The sequence below is a fragment of the Periplaneta americana genome, chromosome 1 (genome assembly GCF_040183065.1).
Source record: "Periplaneta americana isolate PAMFEO1 chromosome 1, P.americana_PAMFEO1_priV1, whole genome shotgun sequence".
Taxonomy (NCBI): Eukaryota; Metazoa; Arthropoda; class Insecta; order Blattodea; family Blattidae; genus Periplaneta; species Periplaneta americana.
The window spans coordinates 125,255,776-125,283,349 of record NC_091117.1 but is presented as its reverse complement, the minus strand read 5'-3'; the positions used below and the strand labels follow the sequence as shown (position 1 = coordinate 125,283,349).

The following is a 27,574-nucleotide window of genomic DNA, read 5'->3' as shown; positions in this document are numbered from 1 at the left end:
TCTTTATGTGTATTCTCTTTCTTTTATAATGCTTCCTTTCTTATTCTTCTTCTACTTCTTTCCATACCACTGTTTCTATTCTTCTTCTTTAGTTATTTCTTTCTTTTTCTTTTTCTGGGTATGTTAGTCTTCACATATAGTGTATATTTGTTCAATTTTCCTACTCCTTTCTTTTTCCCCTCCTATTTATCTTCTTTCTTTTTTCATTCATTTTGTATTTCTCACATTTCCTACTTTTTTCTCCCCATATCTGCATCTGTCGCTTATCTTCCTCTTTCGCTTTCGCTATTTCTTTCCTGCTCTACATTGCTCTTCTCCTGCTTTTCCTGTCACTCTTGCTTTTCTATCTTCCTCTTCCTCACTTACTCAACCATCACGTTGTTTTCCTTCATCTTCTTCATCTTTCTTCTCTTTCCTTTCACTGTTCTTTTGCTTCTTTGCTCCGCATTCTCTTCCTTACCCTCCTCAATTCCTTTTGTTTTATATCTTGATTACACAACTTTCAACACTAATACATCGCTTTATATATACAGGGTGAGTTTTAAGTTCACCGACAAACTTCAGGGGGTGATTCCTGACTGAAAATGCAGCACAAAAGTTCATATCACTTTGTGTGCGGAAATGCATAGTTTCCACGGTAGATAGCACTGACGACATTCTCTCATAACTGGCAATGTGCGTTTTGTGTGTTGCAGATAGTGTGTTTAAGCAACGTAGAAGCATAATGATCCGGTATTCATTCCAGGAACAAGCCGAGATGGTGTTCGTGTATGGCCAATCAGGTGGAAACGGTTGAGAGGCAGCACCACCCACATCACACCACATTTGGAGCCATTTTTCGGCGTTTGTGTGCGCATGAGTCCTCTGAGACAGACGAACGTGCAGGGCGGCCGCAGACTGTGTGTACACCATATGTGGAGGAACATGTTCTCTATGATTTTGAGAACAACTCTGGTACAAGCTCCAGGCAAGTGGCCCGCCAACACGGTGTAAGCCAAAGGACGGTTATGGTGCTGTATGTCAGGGTACGTGACCATTGTGCGTCTACGTTGCTTAAATTACACTATCTGCAACACACAAAACGACGAGACGATAAAAGTCACCCTCGGCTCCCTTTATTGCGCATGCGCTATTCGGTGAAGAAATTCCGCTTCCGGTGTGACGCTGAGCCCTGTTGTAAGCATAAAAATGTTTTATTTACCGCAGTAATTGTGAATTGGATTTCTTTTACTTTCATTCGAGATTGATGGATTAGTTTTCAAACTTCTGTAATAATGCCTGTGGTATGCAAACATTGCAGTACCATATTTAGTAAACAGTCGAATTTAAACAGACATTTAAGACATGTACATAAAATAGAGCACGTGAACATGATATCGTATCAGTAATATTATATCTTTCTCTTGTAAAATTTCCAGTTTTGGAATTACAAGGTTTTGATCGCCACCCGACGATGAGCCATTAGTCTCACTGTCATTAATATAACCCAATTTATCATTGTATTCCCGTTCACTGCACTTTCAGTGGGGACAATTTTCTTTATTAAGCATTTATCCATTATCAGTAGTTATATAGCCGTTGCTAATCAATTAACGAGCACACACCTACGACGACGATCATAACAAAAAAAAATCAACCTAAAAACGAGTGTTGATAATGGTTAGTTTTAAATTTTGGGTAATTAAGTAGTAATCATCAGCCAGGCCATCTTCCCGTAATAGAGATCCAGGATAGATACATTACCAAGTATATACATATATTTTAATAATTGTGTAGAAACAAACCATCGACAGGTCATATCGGCCAGGCCATCATCTTACTACAACAGAGATCCAGGGTGTAAAGTGGATACTGGATGACAAGTTAATCATATACAAACGAAATTTAATAAAAGAAAATACATATGATAACGAAGGTGCCCTGGACCTCTATTGCGAGAATATGGAGGCCTGGCCGATTATTACTACATAATGACCATACACTGTTAATTAACTGTTAGCTCTGTGTTATTTCAGCTTGGTAAGACTTAGGACCATTACTGTTCGATCCCAATAGTTCATAGATTTGAACTGAACTACAAAAATGTGATTCATGGATAGAGAAGTGGAGTCACTCTGTTGCATGTGTGAAGATTCACCGATCTCAAATTCAGGAAAGATAGCGGCATTGTGAATTGCTTTACTAACATGTTCGACAGCTGACCTCCTCTATCAGTGATTTAGATGGATAAAAACATCTAGGGCCTACAGGAACTCATAAAGTTAGTGGTATGTTTCCTAATTTACCATGATATTTAAAATGCTATTGTTCTAAGGGTGTCCCGATTTGTTCTTTTGGATGGTTCCTTGTCCATTTTGTCACTCAACTGTGGAATAATAAATAATAATGAATATAGGTCTATACCGGTAATAATAAAAAATATATATATATCTTCTTTTTTCCGAGATGTTCCAGTCGAACCAAACCACTACTCTCTATAGAGTTCAAATAATAATCTTTGGCCTATAACCTATTTCATCTTTCAAACAAATTAATTCAATTTTTGACTAAACTAGTGCTGAAGTAGTTCCCCGCTTATATACATGTTGCATATACGTATCTGTGACAGGTTAGATTTGGTTAGTTTAGGGTTTTGTTACGCCATGCATATATTTGTCTATGATGCATATACGATCAGCTGTATCTACATAAAAAGAAACCCTTATAAATTCAACAATTTTCACTTCCGAAATCACCAGAACTACTTCAGCGCTAGTTTCGCCGCTTTATTTACATAGGAATATCTCTTCGAATTGTTAACAAGGTTGAGATCACTCTTAATTTTACTGGATGTGATGCCCCTGGTTTTATAAATTTGGACACAAAGTGTCTTGCAGCCCCTCTGAAGTTGGCACCTACGTTTGGTGATATTTATTTGCATATCACGAGATTCGTAAGTTGGTTTACAGTTGAAATATCCAGAACTACCTCAGCGCTAGTTCTTGCCGCCCCTCTGAAGTTGTAGATGGAATATTGTGTTAGCCAAGTTTAATATCAATACTACCACCAGAAATTAACTCTTAATACATATAGCCTATCAAGACTTATGAGGAAATATTCTGGAATACAATTATACGAAAATAACGTTTGACTTGGATAACAGGAGCTGGAGTAATAATTGTGAAATCTATCAATGCACTATTATTATAATTACGTAACTTGTATCACCGAAATGTAAATAATATATGATCGAGACGAAGGTGAATCTAGAAATCTATCAATGCACTATTATTATAATTACGTAACTTGTATCACCGAATGTAAATAATATATGATCGAGACGAAGGTGAATCTAGAATGCGGTGAATAAAACAATTTTTATGTTTACAACGAGCAAGGCTTTTTAACTCTCTACAGGTTGCCTCAAAAAGGAGCTTGGTGACGAGGGTTATTGAGGGGAGCGGGGATCGTCAATGACGTCACACGTTTCCCGCGTATAGCGGCATTTAAATGTGTTCTAAGTGATCTTTAGGAATTGCTTAATAGCATAAATGTTTTCACCTTATAAATATTGAATAATTGCTTAAAGTCCTGCGTTATAAATGACTTAAACTAATGTTAAATTAATTACGGCTCGTTTGGAAACATTAAACTTACGTTCCCGCGCGATTTTAATTTATAGTATTTCAATCTAATACCATTATTATTTTATCGCTGTTATGTTATGGAAAAATTAGTAAATTAATTATTTTTAAATTTCAATAATTTTGTACACCATGTATTTAATAAAATATGTATAACAATAATACCGATAATGATATATAGTATTGTTCCCTCCTAATGTCCTAGTCCATTTTCAGCCATGCCAGGCCAAAGATGTGCTGTTGCTATCTGCAAAAGCTTTTACCACAAACGCAAAGGTGAAAATGTTTCTTTTTTTTGTATACCTAAAAGAGAAGACATCAGGAAACAATGGATAATAGCGTGCAAAAGGCAAGATAAATTTAACCCTGATACCAGCAGAATATGCTCACTACATTTTAAAGAAGATTTTGAATTGGATTTCAGGGCTTCTTTACTTGGTATTCAAGTAAAAAGACCAAGGACTTTAAAACCAACTGGTAAGGCTAATAATTTAATTACATTTAAAATTTGTGTAAAGAAATTAAAAACAAATATATCAAGTATTATGTCTGTTGTGAAGAAAGTTATCTATAACTTGTGTTCTCCCTTTACTACTTATGAATTTTGAATATTCCTGTTTATTATAAAGTCCCGTTTGTCAAGCTCTGCCTATAAATTATCACATGACTGATTTTTTATACTCTTATTATGATAGACATTGTTATTATTATTATTAATTATAATTATTAATTCTGTGTTACTTTCAGCTGTTCCAACATTAAATTTAACACCAGAACAGTCTCAGAAGACAGTATCACCTCGAAATATAAGAATGGAGAAGAGAAATCTAAAAACTATTGTTCACAATATGTTAGAAGAGGATGCTGAAATTAATGAAGTGGGTGAGTCAGTACCAGAACCTGAGCCACAGAATGAAGAAGCGAGGTATGAAATTCTACTTAAAAATTATAACACAGTTCTAGAGGAAAATAAGAAACTCAAAGAGCAATGTTTACAAAGTAGATATGAAGTTGAAGGATATAAAAAACAGATTAGCCAATTGGAAAAAAAAAAAATTAAAAAAATATCTGATGAAATGGATGAGAAGAAAGTTCTTGCATTAAATCACAAAATTCAGGAAGTACTGTCAGGGGTTTTTAGTAAAAATCAAATAGACATAATCATGAACAAAAAAAAAAAAAAAAACATGTGAAATGGTCACCTGATGACATTTCTAATGCTTTCACTATTAGATACCTTTGTAAAAGGTGTTACATATACCTTAGAGAAAAAATGAATATTCCCTTACCTGGAATTTCATCGCTTCAAAGGTGGGCTTCAAATCTGTCACTGCGACAAGGTGTTTTGCCTGATGTCATACAAATAATGGATGTTGCAGGACAGAATATGAATAATTTTGAAAAAACAACAGTTCTATCCTATGACGAAATGAAAATAGCCAGTACTCTCGAATATGACCAGAAAGAGGATGAAGTTGTGGGACCTCATTCTTATCTCCAGATTGTAATGGCTAGAGGACTTTTTGCGAAATGGAAGCAGGCAATATATATTGGCTTTGATTGCAAAATCACTCAGGTCATACTGGATGATATTATCATTAAATTAAATAATATTGGCTATAAAGTAGTTGCCTGTGTTAGTGACTGTGGTGGAGGGAATATGGGTCTCTGGAGGGAGCTGTCAATATCAATTCAGAATACAATCTACAAGCATCCCGTCTCACAGGAACCCATCTACTTTTTTGCTGATGCCCCCCATCTTTTAAAGTTGATTCGTAACTGGTTGCTAGACAACGGATTTACTTTGGAAAGTGGAGAACAAATCAGTAGTGTTCCTGTGGAAGAATTGATCAAAAGTACTGCCACAGAAATAACTTCATGCCACAAATTAAGTGCCAGCCATGTGAAATGTGAAAAAACTAAAAGGCAAAATGTTCTGTTAGCTGCACAGTTACTCTCTCACACTACAGCCACTGCTTTGAAACATTACAAACCTGGACCTGACAAAAAGTTAGCTGAAGTAACAGGAGCCTTCATAGAACTGGTAAATGAATGGTATGACATATTTAATTCTTATACCCCTAACCATTCAGTTCCAACTAAAATGCCCTATGGAAAATATCTAGAGCAGCAAAATATAATTTTAAATAAAATGGAAACAGTCATGACCACCTCACTCTGCACTGGAAAAAATAGTTTACAGGCCTTTCAGAAAGCTGTAATTGTTTCCATTAAATCCCTTCGCCTCTTGTTTCAAGATATGGTTGAAAAGCACAACATCAAATACATTTTAACACACAGACTAAACCAAGATCTGGTAGGAAATTTCTTTTCTCAAATCCGGACTCGAGGTGGACTACATGATCATCCTTCTCCATTGGACTGTATATACAGAATAAGAATGATTATCTTAGGTAAGAACCCTGGAGTTATTCAGAGGCAAACAAATACAACTGATGCTGACCAGGATGAATTTATAGTAGCGAAAGCTCTAAACAAAGCTCAAATAACCATACCTGAATCAAGCTGTCTGCCTGCTGAACTACACATTAAAGATCTTGAAAATGAACAAATTTCCCATGCTGAAATTGTACAACAAAGTGAAGAGGATGGTTTGAAATATATTGCAGGTTACATGGCCAAGAAGTTTAAAGATAAATATCCGTATCTGGGAAACTTCACGCACAAAATTCACACAGAACATAACTACACAGTTCCATCCTGGGTTAGACATCTTTCATACGGAGGCCTTACTTCACCTTCTGAAACCTGGCTACAAGAATTCAAAAATATTGTGTCCTCATTCACATTATTCCATAAAGACAATGTTCAACGGGGGAAAAATGTTTTAAAAAGGACCACAGACTTCGTAGCTTCAAGTGTAGGCCTACAACATATCCCTTCAGAGGTACTTGAAGCAGCTGTGAAAACTATATTTTTCGTGAGGATAAAGTATCTAAATTCCAAAACTGAAGCACACAAGAGGAAGAGGTTAGGAGTGCAGGATAATGCAGAAGCGAGACAGATGAATAAAAAGTACAAGAAAATAATTAATTAACAAGTAAGTAATTCACTTGTATGCCATTTTAATGTATTATTATTTTTAAGTACTATGGTGGTTAAACAAGCATTTTTGTACGACAGAGTAGAAGAAACCGTTTGAAAAATTAATGTTCATATTATATTACAACATTATAAATTGAAGATCACTTTCTTGAATTTCATGATATCACTGAATTTCAGGTTGGCAAAAATATACTAAAAAGGACAGCTGAATATATTCCTATAGGCCTGCATCAAAGATATTCCTACGGATATTTTCGAAGCCACAGTGAAAACTAGACAGAGCAAACATACGTATGCACTCGTAAGTATTTTATAACTACGTATAAATATCACACGTTATAATTTGCACTACTTTAAATTTAATTTCAGGGTTTCCTGAACTATCACACGAGCTGATCACTACATACATCGTATTTGTGTTATGCCTATAGGTTATGTTGTCTTTAAACTAAAAAAATAAATTTCCGCAGCTTCATAATAAAATTGCACACGCTCACACGCAATATAGGCAGAACATGGTTATGCCATTACATCATGGTGAAACCAACGTAAAACTCTGACTCGTGAATTAAATGAGGTAAAACAAGAATAAAATTGGGAAAACACGAAAACGTCCTGCAGATACAGATGTTGGCCATTACCACTATCAATTCAAAAATAAACAGTGAACAACACAAATTCATAATATGTAAGTATTTTCTATATATTATATATGTATTTTAACGTTTCACGGGTGATATTTTGCATTGTTTTCAATTTATTTCAACATTTCTCGGCACAACACAATATTATCAAATGATAGTCGCCATGTGCCAGGAATCGTCATACGTCACACGGGGACTGCGTTCTGATTGGTCAATATATACTGATGCAACCTGGGTAAAGTTAAAAAGCCTTGTACAACGAGGCCCAGCATCACACCGGAAGCGGAAATACTACACCGATGGCGCATGCGCAAAAAGAGAGCCGAGGGTGACTTTTATCGTCTCGTCACAAAACGCACACTGCAAATTATGAGAGAATGTCATCAATGCCATCTACCGTGGAAACTATGCATTTCCGGACACAAGGTGATATGAACGTTTGTGCTCCATTTTCAGTCAGAAATCACTCCCTGAAATTTGTCGGTGGACTTAAAACGCACCATGTATATATTATATGTATATACTGTAGAATAATTAATTGGGATGCTTTATTATTAGTAGTGTATATACAGAATGAACCGTAAGTAATGTTCTTAATTTTAGGGGATTATTTTTTGAGCAAAAAACTTTAATACAATTTTGTTCCTTTTTGATTCCTTTTCGAGATAAAAATTGTTGTATATGAAACATTCCATAGCGTGTTTTGGGAAAGCCATTGATTCTCTTTTTGTAGTCCTCTTATTTGTTCTGCTCCTGCTACTTTTGCTGTTGATCAACCGTCGTAGGATGAGGCAAAAAAGAAGACGGCAATGAGTGTTGAGAATGAAAGTGAGAAAAGGAGAGTAGGCCTACTGTATTGAAGTGACGGTTACTACTAGAGAACGAAATTGATACATCAAAACATTGCCTAGACACGACTACAGGTTTAAGGAACACAGGATATAGGATGACGTCAGTAGTTTATTTTATTGTTGTCTTTCAAGTTCTTATGCAAAATGAAGGACGTCAAGTGAAGGCATCTCTGTTCATTCGTATACTATTGCCCTTGTGCACCATTCTCGATTAAAATTTGACCATGGTTAAGTCGGCACTTGACCATCTTCAACGCCAATTTGCGGAGTATCAATCTCGATCAAAGTTAAACAAGCGAGTTGATGATCAAATTTGATCACGGGTGTGGGACCGATTATCTTGAATTGAACATGGTCAAGTCGAGAAAACCAAAACGGCGGCACGATTTGACGTACTTGATGGAATTGAAGATGAAATTATGTATCTTGAACACGCAAATTACTGCGGAAATAACAGAATTGGTGTTATTGTAGAAAGAGTAAGTTTGTAGATGAATAATAAAAATGTTCTTTTTTCTCAAAATAGACTAATGTTTTATATATGTTTCTGCTTTGGAAGATCGGGACTTACTTGAGGACAAAATATTATTTAGGCCTAATTGTCCAATTTTGTTAACATAATAATAAAGCAGTTATTCTATGCCGGTAATAATATAGCAAAACTAAATGACCATTTTGTAGAATGCGAGATTATCACTTATTATCTATAGATTTGCCGTTTAAAACTATTAGGACCTACATGGCGTTTTGGAGAATTAGGCTATTTACGATTGAATTAAAAGAAATTACACGGATATCTTCCTTTCCCCTGTTACTCCAAAATTCCAACCTTGTGAACACAAAATAAATGGATAAATTTCAGAACAAGGCAGTAGCGGCCCGCGGTTATAAAGGTTGGCAGTTCTGCATGAAAAATAGTGTATTTAGCAAACGCATGCTGTTTATTGCATTTAAATCGGATAACGCGTGTAATTACAGTCCCTTCTCGAAGTTGTACTCCAACAATCCGTGCGCCCTGCCCACCCCGTGCGCTACACCTCTCCCACCTGGCACAACTAGTCACCTAGTGGAGATATGCCCCTCATGTTGATGCCTGAATGAACAACCATCAGGAACTTTTTATCGTTCGAACGCTTTTAACTCCTACCGAATTTCTTTACGTCAACTTTTCTAGCCTACACCCGTACCGGCAGACGGAATTATAAAACAGAGAGCTGGGAGTTCCTACAGATTTGCAATAAAGTATCGTAACTTGACCAGTTTGTGAACATGTTTGTTGCATTATTAAATTTAATTCCTTGGCAAGAAATATGTTGTGGAACACAATACAAATTCTCCGTGTTTCCCACTCATTACGTTAGCCCCGCCATTAACCAGCACAATTAATTCATGTGGTTCAATTATGACTGAACTTCCGTTAAGCCTAAATTCCATTAAGCTAGTTTGCACCAAACGTCATGTCTGAAAGCGTCATGTCTTGGTGGCAGTGAAGAGAAATTTCCAATAATTTTATTGCTATCCAGCAATTAATTTTGAATTGTTTTCGTAGTTCCTTTCAATTGTGACGAGCCCTATAAATGATCTTTGGAAGTTTAATCTAAATGTGAAGTAAAATCAGTCAAACCCCGAAATATACCGCGGTTTGTTGAATCTCCTGATTCAGCAAGTCCTCGAATCGCTAATTCAAATGCGGCACAGAATTTCACACAGTTAATTATTTTAGATAGACCATATCTCTTTTTAGAAACATTTCCTTCTTGTTTCTGAATGTTAATCCAATACGCTGAATCAAGCTGTGTTAGAATATTTTAATATCGTTAACAGTGACAAATCTGTTTGACTTGAAATGAGTTTTCGAATTTTCATGCTCTTATAGTTTTTTAAGTCAAATTAACTAAATCCTTCACTCCGGTGTTTGTCCATGTATTTTCTCCTCTAAACAGAATACACGGGTGGGGGAGAAAGCGTTTTCATGATCGCAGCAAAAAACCAATTGTTTCCATAACACATTTCGGTATTAAAATGACTAGTAGACTACATGATTTCTTGGACTTTTTCCAGAAATTTCCAAATTTAAATTTGGTGTAGGATGTCCTAATTTCTTAAGTTAACGTGCAATTTCTCTTTTAATTTCGAAAAGGCTTGGTCGATTAGATTTTCATTTCATTCATTTTTAATATAAAATATTTTCTTAGACACACTGACTAATCATCACACCACCCACAGTACTATAATACACTGGAACTGTAATGATATACAGTAGTCTAGAAACCTGTGTTCTAACGCAGGTCATAAAGAGATGATGGTGTTGACGGTTCTTTTGTATACTCGAACAGATCTGCTTCGGTTGCAGCTCTAATGCAGTCTTATGGGACGGTGAAGAAAACCAGTTTTCTGCTGCCGACAACCCTACGTTGAGCTTCAGGAACTGCCGAGCACAGATCCGAAAAGTACACTACAGATAAAATTCTCCAGCAGTTCAAGGCTCCTACAGACAGTAAAATCTCGAATCGAAGGAGAATGAAATGGAAAAATAAATGAAACACTGAACTAGATTACATAAAAACACATTTTCCATTTTTAATTTTACAGGTACATTTAAATGGCGGTTCTGCAGCTCTGCAGTTCTTATTGTAGAGCCGCCACTGGAACAAGGATACTTTCCTTTCCCTCTTACTCCAAAATTCCAACCTTGTGCACACAAAATAAATTGGCATGATGGTGCGTATTCGACATACACAGACGAATTGCTTTTTTTTTTTTTTTTTTTTTTTTTTTTTTTTTTTTTTTTAAATAATTGTTAGCGAGGTATCCATATACTGAAATTTTCCCAAATAAATTCTTGGCACTGAAATGTGTCTTTTCGTAAGCAAGATGATGAGCATTCGACAAACACATACAAATCTGCTCTTTTTAGTAGCCTATTTCAAGATAATTGTCAGTGAGGTATCCGTATACTGAAATTTTCCCAATTATTATCAATAATATGAAATAGCCACAGTATAAATTACGTTACAAATTATGTGGAATTATTTAACACGTATAACTCATACGAATTGTGAGGTTAAATCCAACCAGGTAGCCTGCTTTTCTCTTAGAGAACTTCCATCAGTACTTTTATTCTGTAATATGGATGCATAATTGCTGACGAGTTCTAAAGGAATTCCCACTTCGAACTGTGAGAAGTTCGGTGCTCTTTTCTTTTTTTCTTCCATGATTATTGAAACTTGTTATTTGAAAACTGCGAGGATGTTTGAAAGCAGTCCGACAAACAAAAACAAGCGATAATTGACAGAGTGCGTTCGTTCGCTGTTTTATACGCGGTAACCTAGCGCTCAGATGATTCTTCTCAAGCGAGCGTACCGTCAGCTGACGGTACTGAGTTGATCGAGGGAAAATGTCGGTGCACCGCATCTGTAACTTGATCATTGTCAAGAATTAACCATGTTTCCGTGATTGCTGATAAACGGGCTAGATGATCGAGAATGGTGGACACGGCCGTATATAAAGCCCGGTTCAGACGGTACGTGTTTCTGTGATGGATTCCAAGGTGGCTGCGCGGATGGGTCGCCTGCGTGGTCACTCACCGTTAATAATGCGCTCTGGTGGCTCCGTGGATGGCTAGCTTGCTGGATTTCGAGGGTAGGTTCCTTGCTATTTTTCCTGCGTGCTTCTGTGCTGGTTCAGTGTTACCAAAATAGTTGTTCTCCAACTAAATCTTTTTTATTTATGTATTTCTTAATTTCTAAGGATAGAATAATCAAATATAGAACTTTAGTTGTTTTGAACTTCTTTTTTAATTGCTTTGTTGTAACATCTACTATTGTTAATGTAGAATTTTAGTTGTTTTCCACTTATGGTTAGTTTCTTATTTATCACGAGTGTTATCTAGATTGTTCTGGGACCTTGGGAGCGAGAAAACAACAGTGTGGGTCAACCTCGGGAAAGTTGCAGAAGCTACTATTTTAAGGGGAGAGGACGGAATTTTTTATGAAAAATTGCTAAATTTTCAAAAAAAAAATCTTTAAAATACTCTGTGATATGTGTGGATCGCCATTTTTAAACTTCCTGCATTATGGATTTTTAAATCACTCGCCCACTTTTATTGTTGTTTCCGGTAAATTAAATTTTCAAAAAATTGTTTTTTTTTTTCTTTAAAATACCCTATGATATGTGTGGAATACATTGCATAACATTTTGTGGGTATTTGTGCCCTTATCGGATGTTGAGAGGTCATTTTTAAACTTCCTGCGCTATGGATTTTTAAATCACACGCTCGCGTTTATTGGTTTCCAGTAACTTCATTTTTTTTTTGCTACATTGCCAGACAAAATGAATATAATTTCTGAACTATTAAAGATACATGCATGATATTTAGAACACACATTCCTTAGACTATTAGGAAACTTTTCTCTGTAACAGAATTTTGTTAATTGATTTCATTTAAAAAATACGTGCGTTTGTTTGCAAGAAAGGAAATCATAAAATTGTTATTAAATTTTAATTGTTTATTTTACCAACATAGGGACTAATATCAAAATTCTGTTACAGACAGTTTGTAGAACATACTTTTGCAAATACATTGCAAAAACTGTTTGAATCTATCTTTGAAAACGGTTTAGATATATCGGTTTTAGTACAATCCTGCATTGGGTATATATATATTTTTTTTTCAAATTTGGGCCCCCAAATCATTTTTTTTTTCAAAATATTTTTAATTGGTTGAGTTGCCACAGCTATGAGCTCTCTACATACAAAAAATTAATAATTTACACCAAATAGGAAAAAAAGTTTTGAAAAATACCATCCTCTCCCCTTAAGAGAGCAAGTCGAAAATTTTGATTATGAATTCCCACGGTTGGACCAAAGACTAAGTTAGAACTTTAATTGAGGCTTACAGAGAAGAAACATGTTTATATGCTATACAAACAGCATTGTTAAGACATCTTGGCCCGTATTTCTACGTAGTAACCATTTTCGACTCCACATTCTACTCTTTTTAATTTGATCCGTCTCCTCAGCGTTCAAAGCTAGCAAAACAGCAAAGGCTGCTAAACGTCTTCTTCGGACAGCTTCACATCAAAGAGTTTGTAATACTTACATATTACAAACTCTTTGCTTCACATACAGCTTCCATATTTGATGTTTACAAATCGTACCGCGCCAGCATCTCCAACTTCCAAACTGGGATCCAGCCAAAGAGATTTTGTAATACTTCAAACTCTTTGGATCCAGCATGCAAGGCAGCTCGCTCCGTGTGAACGAAAACCATCACCGCAGCCACCACGGAACCCAGCACCGTAGCCACCACGGCACCCAGCCTGCTAGCCACCTTGGAATCCATCACAGAAACACGCACCGTCTGAACCAGGCTTAACAGACCTGCACAAGGTTTGCGCTCTCCGAGCCGGCTCACAGCTCATGAGCGGAATGCAGATATTAGCTGCGCTCTGTATAAGGATGGGCTGGAAGAAGGGGTGATCTCGTACAAAATATACACAAAATGAAATACAGTACTAGTAAGAGTGTTTATGAAATGAATTCCCGTTCAGTGTTTGCAAAACTATCTTGCACTATTAGTCTATTAATTAATAAAGAAATATTTATTTTACAGAAATAATAGAAATTCTATAGCTACTTAAATGTACAATATCATCTTGTTATATTTTTATTTATCAGTAACCTACATCAAAACGGGGTTTTATGCTGTTGGCAGCTGAAAGGAACAGTAGCCTACTGATCGTAATGAAACATCAGTTACAGATGTTCGATATCTGCCTTTATTAAAGTTGATTATAGAAAACAGTTGCTCACAAATATAAATGTTAAGCCAAACATAGCAATTATTTTCATAGCCAGCCTGTGTAGTAGTGGATATTATTGCTAATGTTTAGTCTTGTCAAACTCAACCAGGCTAGTAGTATTATTCAAACGATCTTTAGCCCTTAGGTCACATTGAAGATCAATAGGTTCGAGCTGTAAATCGTTAAATGTTACATGTTATGTTCCGTCTTTTAGATTCCTACATACTGTACTGTAGCAGTAGGTAAGCAACGTGAAACAGTTACTGAGAATAGGCCTACACACTCCACTTCACTAGATAACTGAGTGGTCGTTTCCTCTCCTCTACCTATAGCAAGTGTATGTCATTCTGACGTATCTTCCTTTCCGTTTCGGCGAGCGGTAAACACAGCTCTCCCGCTCCGAAGGAGCGCGCGCGCTCGTTGAGCGCTGTTTGTGCAGGTATGCTATATAACGTCTTTGGTTCATTCGAAGTTTAATGGGTGCGGGTTTTGTATTGTTTACTCCATTATAACTTAATAGTTATTTTGGCACAGCACGCGTATTTTCTGTTTAAAAGTAAACCTTTCGTCAGGAGTTCAGTTGTGATTTAGCAAAGGTACTGTGAAGATGTATTAAAATCTGCAACTTTGCCTGTGCTTATAAAAGAGTTCGGAGTTGACTATTTTTCAGTCAAGGACGATATATAGTACGGTGTAACATATATAAATTAGACATAATTTAATAAGCGTCATGATTTACAAAAAACATTGTGACTCTAGAAGACACTTCGAACATCTGGAATTGTTTAGTGATTTGATTTCGGATCATTTCACTTTTTATTATGACTTGTGTCTGATGCTGATATGTACTAATATTCCGTTTCATAAATTTGAGAATCCACATTTTAAACACTTCATTGAAAAGTAGGCCTATATGTATAGAAAATTCATGACTCCAACAACCATGCGTACACAATATTTACCCTTGTGTTATGAAATTACTTTAAATTCTATACGATCAGCTGTTGGTAACAATAAAAGTGTTAAACTAAAACTGAAGAGTAATCTTGAAAATAATCCTGTTTATTCGAAATTCTGTGAAGTGCAATATGAACTAAATAATGAACAGGCGCAATATTATAATAAATAAAAAATATTTCAAATTCACAACAATAATATCGTGTGGGGTTTGCAGTGAGAGACTTGCCCTTAGGCAGAACACTATGAATGAATGAACATTTTCTTGTTGGAATGACAATCGAAACAGGTTTATATTTGACAGGATACTAATGTACACAGTTGTACAGTGCAACAAAATTAGTGACACTTAAAGTACACCATTATTATTTAGAATGTATCACCATTTTCTACAAAGAAGAGAATGAAGTAAGTCGTTTTCGTAAAAGTGTGTTATACCCCACTTGTTTTAGTCACCTGATTATGCCGAGAAATGTTTACCGAGAAATGTTTTGATTCAAGAGCAGCAGTGCTCTGTAGAAGTCCTTGTACTACTCTGAGTTGATGTAAACAACACGACTTGTACAGAGACATCATTTTGTTTTTACTAACATTTCCAATATTAACCTGACTATACCTTTGGATTAACGATTGAGAACTGGAAACACTGCTTGCTACCCCTTTCCACAACCGAAGTTTGACGACAATAGTGTAAAATACAATACAAATAACTTTACTAAGTATAGGAGGAAAGAAAAGTGATGCATCCATTTACGTAAACTAGGAAATGTTAGTTAGAAATGTTTAGTTTGATCATTTTCGTCGGGTTTTTATTTAATCAAAATACAATAGGCCTACAGTATTAACAGTTACCGTAGTGTTTTTATTTACTAACTGAACTATCCAATCAGACGTATTTATTATGCAATGTATAGTATACTGTCTACACATATTAGCATATTTACAGTGCATTTAAATTTTAAAAATAATCAAAATATGGATATTTAAACTAATTATTGAAAATAGTGGTCGTTCATTTCGATAAAGGCTGTGCGAAAATATGATTCAATAGTGAATGAATGCTCTTTCTTCACTGAAAAACGCAATCATATTTCTGGAACATATTACACTCACTCACTCTGTACTGTTTACTATGACCATAAGACGACTTTAACTGCATTTGCGACTTTGGTTGTGTGTGGAAGTTTGCTATTAGAAGGAGTGCGAGTGAAATACATTCAAAAACACAGGTACAATAAAAATTTAAGTAAAACTAAAATGATGTTCCTATATAATACGCGACGTAGTTAATTACATAGGTTAGGTGTCTAAACGTCCATCCCTAATTATTACAGTATGAGACGACAGGGGAAAGGTAAAAAATATGAAACGTGCGTATATAGAATCATCATCAGGAAAAAATCCGAAGGACGTGCAGTGTATCAAGATAGTGGAAATAAACTAGGACTAAGATAATAAAATGCCAAACTACTTTATATTTCTAGATGCTTCAGTAACAAGAAAAACTCCAACAATATAAATCTCGCAAATCTCATAATAATCAATTTTAAATTCATTCATTTGTATTAAGGAAGGGAAAGGTTCTAACATTATAATTAATAGCAATATGCTTCATATTTATTGAACAGCTGTCTTAAAATCTAGTTACACCAGTATTTAAATAAAAAACAACATCCAACTTCATAATTAAAGGTCTTTAATACAACCACATTCAAGTTCAAGTACCTACTCCTCTCAAATTCAGAGAAGTCTCAATGCACAAGTACTATCCTCACCACTCAGGCAATAATTAATATCTTGGGTAATCTCACAAGATAACTTCTTATAACTGCAAATATTTATAATTTTCCGATGCGCTCATTTCAGGGCCTGGATCTAAAAGTCACGGCAATGTAGGAAAATAGGTAATTTAGAATTTTGATTTAATTACCCCCCCCCCAACCAAATATATTAAGCCAAATTTTCCGTAGTTTAATGTGCACCCAATGCTCTGGAAAACCAGTACCTTACATGGCAGGCGGTGGAGAAGGGAAAGACCTCCGTTCCGACCGCTGTTCTGAGCTCCGAGTAGCAACTACCTTCTCCATTCTCCAACTTACCCACCTGGGCTAGGCCAAGATCACGCATGCGCGTAAAATCGAACAACCGATCAGATGGTCATATCGAAAAATTAAGTTGTTAAATACGCATCCTGTCGGACTTACAAAGAAATAAAACACTCACACATACCGTTACAAATGTCTCCCATTTCTTTCTATCGTAATCTTCCTTATTCTTCTTTCCCCTCTCTGTTTCACTCACTTCTATTTTAAATCTTCTGTTTTTTTTTTTTTTCTGAAACTTATTACTCAATTCTAAATGCAGGAAGTTGAATATGATCTGACATTACATCATCGATGGATTGACCATCGTCTATCTCCAGATAGCAACACAAGAAAGATGGCTGTTGCTGGTGCAATTTGGACACCAAAGCTAACATTCACTCAAGGAATTGTTTTAAGAGATCCTGACGACGCTACACAGTTCTGGCGTGGTTTCCTTGACGGAAAAGTACTGTACAGTGAAAGGTTGGTATGACTCAAATTTATGCTTACGATATCACAATACTTTAATGAATTGTAATGTTTGTTAATAATGAAAAACATAAAATACTTTGTATGACTTGAGGCTTTCCCGGCGTTTGATGTAGAATAACTCTTTTCGGGGCTGAGAACCCGAGAAGAGTTATTCTATAAAATACTTTACAATTTTTTAATTTACAGTTACATCATTGCACTGTTAAGGGGTTAGATACAGCTCATAGCAGTAAATTTTTTGGAAATATTCAACATTTGTTTCCTCCATTACTGTATCTTATACAATAATGAAAATTGGTATGTGTAAAACACTATCCTTCTGCTATATGAAAGAAAATATTTTTACGATTAAAAAAAAAAAATATATATATATATATATATATATATATATATATTTTTTTTTTTTTTTCAAAATTCAAAAGGGTGGCAGTTCATTGTGCAGTGATGAAGCATTTCCCTCATAACTCATGTTCTCTCTCTTTTTTATTTTATTGTTGAAGCTCATGCTTACAATATCATGCTCTTTCAATTACATTTCTAATAAAAAATATTTTTTTTATTTTGTGTTAGAAGAAAATACTGATATTTGACCATTTTTAAATGAATTTATTTTTTATCAGACAAGCTATCAAAGGTAGAGAAGTGATCTTGCATCATGTTGTAGATATGACATGCATAAAAAAATTTAATCCCAGAATGTTGGATACGTTTTGAATTATGTGGGAAATGCTTCATCACTGCACAGTGAACTGAATTTTGAAAAAAAAAAAAATGTAAATAATTTTTTAATCGTAAAAATATTTTTTTCAAACAGCAGAAGGACAGTGTTTTACACATACTAATTTTAATTATTTATTAAATACAGTAATGGAGGGAAAAATGTTGAATATTTCCAAAATTTTACTGCTGTAAGCTGTACCTAAGCCCTTAAAAGAAGGTGCTGCTGAATGATTGAAGTGACTCCGACAGAAAGTAATAGATAAATACACAAACAGGAAAATGAATAAAGTTTAAAGCTGTTTGACAAATTTGTAACTTCTGTCCATGCAATCAATGCAATCTGGAGCTCAAGTAAAATGGAATAAATAGCTCTTTTACAAACAATTAAGCCGTTATATTACATTTCAATAAGTTATATGATTTATATAAAACGTATAATATTGATTTACGCAGGGGCGCACCAGGAATATGGTTGGAGGGGGGGGGCTATTTACAATCATGTCATAGAACAACATTAAAGCTGTGTAGCCAGACGACAGGCCATATGATGATTTTCTTTTTGTGCGACAATTTCACCCAACAAACGATATACCATTATGGTATTAAAAATCCTCCTTTAAATACGATAATTTCCAGTCATTTTTTTCAGGTTATAAATAATAGTTTGTTTACATATTTTGTGTTATCGCTAATCACATTGTCTATGACACGAGCTCCATGAGCTTCATTAAAATTTAACTTAAGAAACAAATTGATAAGGGCATTGACTGCTTGCGTTTACATTAAAAATGACGAGTAATTGTTATAGAGCAATGATTCGAAACTGAGCAAATGGTTCCTTTGCAACGTGGTGCAGATGTGACTTATTAACTCTGGTAATTGTTGTAATCTTCAACTCATGTCGAATCAGGTACCTACTTCTTGTAAGCGGTGACAAGGAATAATTAAAACACATATACGCCCAAAAATAGCCTAACAATATTTCGAGTAACCCAGAAATTCGCGAATAATCCACTGTAAAAATCAGTAGCCAAATAAAATTGAGAGTACCCTAAATTCGCTACTTTTCGTATAATATGTTAATCTTGAACCAACACGATTCTCTTGTTGCAATGAAGACGAGCTCCACCATCCATATGTATGGTATTATTATTATTATTATTATTATTATTATTATTATTATTATTATTATTATTATTATTATATTTACTTATGGCTTTCAAGGAACCCGGAAGTTCATTGCCGCCCTCATATAAGTCTTTAACAAAACCCTACACGAAGAAGTCAGGATGGGTTAGATCTGGGGAGTTTGGGGACCAAGCCAAAAGATAGCTGCTTCTCGTACTGGGTTTCGCCTGCGACCTTCTGCATGTTTTTTTTTTTCTTAACACAGAACCTATTTCTATAAATGTTCGATACCACAACATTATGGAATCGTATTTAGGTACATTACGCACACCATACTCACGTCGAAATTCCCTTTGAACTCTTTTAACACTCTCAAATTTAGCATACCAAAGAACACATTGTGCCCGCTGTTAATTTGTAGTAGCCATTTTAATCATCTACGATTTTCATTTGTCCTTTCAGATTATGCATTGTTAATTGTTATATATGGAAACTCCCATCTTTTAATCATAATAATAATTATAACCAGCAAGAAATTTTTCCTACTATCATAATAGCTTTATAGTAATAAATTAATATTATCCATACCCAAACGGATCAGACTGTACTTTATTCAACATAAGGTTAAGATTCTAATTCAAATTTCGTGTACCCGTACTTAATATTACTATAGTCATTGAGTAGGTGGACTGGGCAGATATTGTCGCTATGGTGCACTAGAGCGGATATATGGCACCGCGGTATGGTGCCGTATCAGTTATTCTCTCGTCCCAGCACGAGGCAGTTGTGTGCCGACAGTGTAAGCAGAACTACGGTCTCTGTTGTGAAGGTGATTTGAATTCGCACGTCGGAACTCGAAAAAGTCGCACTTGAGCAACGGGCAGACATCAAGTTCTGCCAAAAATCAGGTAGATTCACTAGAAAAACGTTTCAGATGAAGAAGCAATGACGACGCCTAAGGGTACGTACACGTTGGAGCGACGATAAACGATAAAAGAAGCAGCGATGCTATATCAGAGAGAATTGAAGCATGCATTGTTATTGAGGTGTGCATATTGGAGTAACGATAAAAGCGAAGATACACGATAAAAGCGACGAAAAAGCAAAGTTCCATTTTCTTCGCTCTTGTCGTTTATATGATCTCTGATTAAGATAATATTAATCTGTATAAATACCGGTGATTATCAATATATCCGAATATTAATCGATTTATTATTTCGGCTTATTAAATTAATTATTGTAGGTATTGACAAATTGATCAGTTGTGTATTTATTCGTCCTATGTTATGTGATCACAAGAACCAATCACAACACAACGAATTTATACTATCTTCGGGATGAGAAACGGGTTTAATTTTGTACGTATTTAAATTATATTAACCTTGAACTTGGCAGCTGATACTTTCTATATATCTTCTCTCATTAAGTGGATGCATAGAATATCTTCTACTGATAAATCAAAATGTTCGCTTCCCGCGTTCTCGTTGCTCCGATATGAACACTTGATTCTCTGATAATACCAAAGCGTCGCTAGATCATTTCTCTTATCGTTTATCGTTGCTCCAACGTGTACGTACCCTAAGGCCGCAGTGTTGTGTTTAAGTGGCACCAACGTTTTTCACATGGGAGAGACAGCTTGGAGAATGACGAGCGTACTGGTCGGGCACAAACGATCCGAACTGAACGCAAGATCGAAAAAGTTGCAATGTTGGTGCTGTGTCAACCGTTTCCAATCGGTAGACGATCTCACAGCACCAGCAGGTACCAGCCATGGTACGTGCCACAAGATTCTGTCTGATGACGAACATGTCGCGTGTTACCCGAACACAGTGTGCCACGCGTCCTGACGCAAGACCAACGTGATGATCGCATGACGATTTGCGGTGACCTGATCGATGGTGCTGACGATGATCTGAAGTTTCTCAATCGGATCATAACAGAAGACGAAACATGGTGTTTTCTTTACGATCCGCAACTGAAGCGACAATCAGCCACCTGGAAATCGGGATTATTGCAACGATGGAAAAAAAGCGCGACAAGACAGGTCAAAAGGCAAGGTGATGCTTGAACTGTTCTTTGACTCATTGGGAATTGTTCACATGAAACTCATACCAGACGGAGTAACTGTAAGCATGGCCCGCTATAAGGAGATCTTTCGCCGTCTACGCGATTCAATTCCTCGTAAGCGTTCTGAGTTTTGGTAAGAAGAATTGGCTGTTGCTACACCACAACGCACCTGCACATCGCTCTGTGCTTGTTCAAGAGGAACTTTTAAGGCAACAGGTCATCGTTGCGCCACATTCTCCGTATTCACCTGATCTCGCACTATGCGATTTCTACTTTTTTCCCAGTTTGAAAGCAAAGTTACGTGGGCGTAGATTTCATTCGGCCGAGGAGATCATAACTGCCACAAGAGAAGCCGTACGGGATTTTCCTGCCAATATCTTTCAGGAATGCTTCCAGCAGCAAGTATACCAACATTGGCAGACGTGCATAGCGGCCAACGGCGACTATTTTGAGGTACGGCAGTGAACGCCGTGGCAACTGGTAGGTACGACACCTGGATTCTGCTTTTCGCCTAGGCTCCAGTCCACAAAATTAATGACTCTACTATGTATTATCACTATTACCAGTAGACTACTTACATTTTTGTATTCTAAATTCCGTGCTAAACGACATCTGATTTCTAGAGATACCTAGTTTTCGCAAAATAGGAATTGGCGAAAAAATTTTGTTTAAAGCTCATTTAGACCAAAATGTCGTAAGTTTGTACTCGCGAGATAACGCGAAAATGTTGCTTCTTTCACGAACTTATTCGAAATTAGTGTTTTTCAAGAGAAAATCTGATTTTATTTGTTTACGAAATTTTAATTTAAAGTTCCCAAGAACATATTTATTGGAAGTCACATAAATATGTACGCGAATTAATACAATAATCTTCGGTTAAGCTGAGTTCCCTGCCCGTTGTACTTCTGACAGACATGGCAGTAATTAGAGTTAACTGAATTTACGGTAGGTGGATGGGTGGATGGATCGATGGATGTTTGATTGATTGATTGATTGACTGTAGTGAGAGAAGAATTATCAATTAAATGGTAAGCCTACACGATGGTTCCAAGAGCTCTTGAAACTCCTGCATGGCTCAATGTCGTCTGCCTTTGCCTTCCACCCACAAAGAGTGAGAAACAACTCGAATATTCATTAAACCGAACACTGAGACACTCCGCGGGTGTTACAGTCCAGGAGGTGTGTTTTAAGTTCATATTTCTTTACAGTATTTAAAAAATGGAGCAGACAAACAGAAGGTGTTTCACACTATATATCTAAAAGGTTATCATTCACTATTATTTAAGTGTGTAGGTAGGTAGGCAGGTAGGTAGGTAGATTGAGTGTCTACTAACCATTTCAAACAGGTAAATACATACATGGAGGCTTTAATAGTTACATTTACGATTACTGCGTGTAAGTGTCCTGAAGGGGAGAGGCAGCGTGCCATACTTTTAAGCACACATTGAAACCGGAAATAAATAAAAATAATTAACTGACAGAATAGGTAATTTTTATTCTAAAAGACAAAATAGATGCTAAGCATTATTTCAGTATGTTTTGAGTACTATTAAATCCTTCGTTTAAGTCTACTTTTGTATAAGTCATCTAGTATTGTTTTTCACTTTCTCCTGAAGGGACAAAATAGGCATTTGCCCTAAATTACTAGGTCTAGTCATAATTATTGGAAATTTCGTCACATTCATAGGTAGTTCAAATATAAAATATATATTTTGGAGTACAATTATCGATAACTACGCATCTTTGTTCCAAAGGATGTCTTAGTTTACTTTTTAATGCTCTTTTAAATATTGTTTTCAGATTGACTCTTAGAACAGAATGCAGTCAGGAATTGGAGTTCTTCCCATTTGATACTCAAACGTGCTATCTTAAAATAGGAACATGTAAGTATTGAATATCACAGGGATCACTTGCAATAAATTTTCTCTGGACACTGGGGATGTTTACGATGAGACAGTGACATTTAAGAATTAAACTAAACTACAGTTTGCAAGCCACTGAGTAATTGAGTAATTGCTATTTTCATTGCAATACGAGGATGAAAATTATATTTTTTTCTGTTTTGCATCTACGTAAGATGTAACCAGGTCCATATTTATTATTTATTTATTATTTTGCTAATAGTTGTAACATAAAATATATAATATATACAGAAAAACTTTAGCTCGCCCCTGAAAGAGTAGAACTCGTGCTCAGGGGCGGATTCCTGAATTGAAATTAATAATTATACAATACAATTTGTCTTATGTCTATTATGCAATTGTAGTATATAAATTTAGTAAACTAAACTAGTATTTGAAAATTACTTCATCCAAAATTAACGGAATGCTGCGATCCCTTGTTACGTGTAGCTACTTTAGTTTTCAGTATTTAGGAAGAATGTAGTCTACGATATCTGCTCATAAATCGGCTTTTAATGAGGGGAAAATAAAACAACACATGCAAAAGGGAGATATTAAAGAAAAAAATAATAAAATAAACCAGGAAACAATTCGACTTCTGAAGGAAACATAGTTTACTGCCCTGATATTTTATTCTCATTTTAGAAGGTTTCGTATAATTTTTCTCTTGAACATACATTTTCTACTCTTTTCATTGAAACTCTGTCTCATACGTTTACGATTAGCATAACTTTGATGGTTTTAATTGCGAGGCTACAAGATTAAGTATTAGGCCTACTGGAGTTTTTAACGTGCATCTAGCAAGCGAAATACTTGACTCACGGCTCATGCGACTGTTGTTTCGTAAAGTGAGGCAAAACAAACTGTGAACCACTTTAACAATTACACTAATATTTACTATTTAAATTATTTACACTATGTACAGCTGTCAAAAGAAAAAGTGACCGCTCTATAGATACTAACTTCCCTTGGGATATCTCCGCTACAATTCGGAGACAGGCGATGTTACATGTTGTTGGACCATGGATGCCTGCTATACACAGTTATAATTAAAGTATTCTACGTGTTACACTTGGAGCGTAATGGTAGCATTCCGAGCTGGTATTCGTGAGGTCGTACATTCGAACACCACCCAGTACTTTTTATGTTTTATTGTTTTTAAGATAGAAAGAAAATATAATCGCTGCTGTCTCTTTTATGACTGTTTTAGTAGGCCTAATTAACATCAGGTTCATGAATGCATTATGCCATGACTTTATTATTTATTATGACATTATGGCTGCAAATGGCAAGAAATAATGAAAGAAAAAATTTATACTCAATAAAAATATCTTTCGTAGCATAAACAAAACAAGTATATTAGAATCTGCCTTAGAAAATTCAAACAACTAAAAGTTAAACAACCAAACCGAAAGCCACGATTCAATATTTAGTCCATCTTCCTCCAATCTCGATCACATTTTGCAGTCGAGTGGACATGTCCTGGTCGAGCTTCCACAAGTCATCAGGACGTCTTGGAGGGGTACTGGGCCAATTTTTGGGGTCTATGCATTTCGTAACCGGAAATTTCGTCATCATTATAGTTTGTCACCTATTTTTCGTCATTAGTTTTTTGGCAATCAAATAAATTTTGTCATTATGTTTTTGTCACTGAAGATATTTCGTCATCATATACATTTTGTCATTTTTTTCCGATACTGAGGGGATTTCGTCACCAAAATAATAATTGTATGTATTTGTAAAACAGATGATGTAGCTTCCGCTGAAGTTCCAGCTTCAGCTTTCATTGCTTCTACACATTCCGCAGCTCCAATTCTAGATTCTACTCCAATTTTCTGAGTGGTTCGAATGCTCTGTAGGTTCTTTTATAATGTTTTCTTATCTGAGGAAATAGTCATCAGTGAATTACAAGTGTCGCGCTGATTGCTTCTCCGTGCAATCTCGGTCTTCGTAACTTTGTGCTTTGTATACATACAGTACGTATGTTCATTATACAGTAATTTAACTTATCTCTTGCTCTATTTCTTTTTACGAATCGAAATAATTCCGCCATACCTTAAATTGAACTCTGCAACTTGAAGATTTCGAATAAAAAAAAATCAATGCATCCTTGGGAACGAAATGAATAATATGAAGACAATGAATCCTGTCACTTAGATTTCGAAGATTACTTGAAGATTACGTATCATTTTATATAGGTATCATCAAGGGAAGCGACACAAAGTGGGGGAAAAATTGTGGTGGCGAATAGTGAGAAAATTAAATTGGTGACAAAATATGGTGGTAACAAAAGTAATTTGGTGACAAAATATGGTGGTGTCAAAAATGAATCGGTGACAAAATGTTGCAGTGGCAAAATGTATTACGGTATGTGACGATATCACTGTGACGAAGAATCTGTGACGAAAATTCTGGATCTCCAATTTTTCCGCATATTATTATGCTTCTTTACTCAGTTGGAAGAACGTCTGAATTCAGATGTCAACGTCTTAGGCTCAAATCCTCGTCGTTCCTTTTCATTTTATTGCGTTGCAGATAATATAATGTAATAATATAAGAAGAAGAAACTAACACTAGTATTATTCAACTATATTTTTCCAAGTCTAACATTAAATTTGTTATTTATATCGCTTAAGAACATAAAGAAGATATGGTACACCTGGACTTTCTGTTTTCATCGAACGAACCAACACAGTGGCTCTGTGGCATTCAATAGAATCTGTGGTTTCGTTTATGGAAACCTAGGCTTTCGCAATTTGTAATTCATTTATAATGTATCGTATTTTGTGCAGTAGTCATAGATCTGTTTAATACTTTCCGCAAAGTTGACTCATTTAGAATATGTCTAAGTGTAGGCCTATACTTTTTCTAGAAATGGGAGCAGTTTGGCCTTAATGCGTTGAGCGGAATATTAGCGGAATTAAATGCATCACACATTTCTTCATAAAATGAATGCATAGTTCCATCACTAAATTCCTCTTTATTAACTTCTTGATGTTTATTTGTGTTAACATACGTTTAACACTGAACGCTATATCACCTGGTACTTGACGATAACAAAGTTTATGGAATAGCATGTAATTTTGAATTATAAATACATTGTCAACATACTCTGAAATCAACTGTCTCAACTTAACAGCACCACTTGCTTTAACCTTCGACATTGTGTAATATACCTTGAGGTAAGCTAACTCGTCCGGTGACAACAGAGCGCACGGTGAAATTTTCTTGAGACAACTGTATCCTCCAGCTGACGTTTACTATCATTTTCCATAACTATGGTCCTGGAACACAACTATGGTCCACGCATGATACAACTATTTAAAGAACATTGTAGAAGTAACATAGATAGTTTAGATAGCTGCAGTGACTTGACTTCAAACTATAGTACAACAAAATTATAGATAAACGAGGTACTATGTTATGGAGTACACAATTTGAATGGACCATAGTTGTGTTCCAGGACCATAGTTATGGGAAATGCCAGTACTGAGGCCGGAAGCACAGTGCGGGTCGGATACCATGCATGCACACTGCGTGCAGAACTAGTAAATATTGAACTGTGTATATCTCGGTTTTAGCTTCAAAAGAGCTCGAAATTCCAGTCCCTGGACTTATAATCTATTTGTTTTAGGCACCTAACTATACCGAGCAATGTTTTGATTCAAGCATAGCAGTGCTCTGTAAAAGTCCCTGTATTACCCTGTGTTGATGTAAACAACACGAATTGTATAACACGCGACGTAGTTAACTTCATAGGTTCGATTCCGAACTTCCAACTCTAATTAGGCCTATATCAGGCAGTACATCTCACTTGACGATGTGTCAGAAGAAGAACATTTGTTTCATTCAATTCTGATCAGTGAACTATAGTTAGCGAATACAATGGAAGGGGAAAAGCAACTGGCCACCCTACCTCATTATCTCGTGATGCTTTGTTGGTGTCACTTATGAGGTTCCAACCAGTCTTTGGATTGCTGACTAAACATACACACAATTAAAATTTAAGTTATGTTTTTTTTAACGACTCTCGCAAATGCAGAGGTTATATCAGCGTCACCGGTGTGCCGGAATTTTGTCCCGCAGGAGTTCTTTTAGGCCTACATGCCAATAAATCTACTGACATGAGCCTGTCGCATTTAAACACACTTAAATGCCATCGACCTGGGCCGGATCGAACCCGCAACCTTGAGCACAGAAGGCTAGCGCTACACACAATGAAAGAGACTATATTTGT

The 27,574-nt window shown here is 35.8% G+C and overlaps 1 protein-coding gene across 2 annotated transcripts in view; it reads left to right on the top strand.

Moving 5' to 3' along the window:
- Window positions 1–27,574, top strand: part of LOC138700465 (glycine receptor subunit beta-type 4-like) — a 94,417-nt gene that overhangs the window by 41,164 nt on the left and 25,679 nt on the right. Inside the window, exons 1-3 of one of the 2 annotated variants that reach the window (XM_069827082.1) lie at window positions 7,687–7,759; window positions 17,310–17,512; window positions 23,237–23,319. In XM_069827082.1, the coding sequence (XP_069683183.1) occupies window positions 7,703–7,759; window positions 17,310–17,512; window positions 23,237–23,319 (343 nt within the window). In that variant the 5' untranslated portion in view covers window positions 7,687–7,702. Of the gene's footprint in view, window positions 1–7,686; window positions 7,760–17,309; window positions 17,513–23,236; window positions 23,320–27,574 lie in introns of those variants that run through there. The other variant, XM_069827078.1, reaches the window with a different exon arrangement.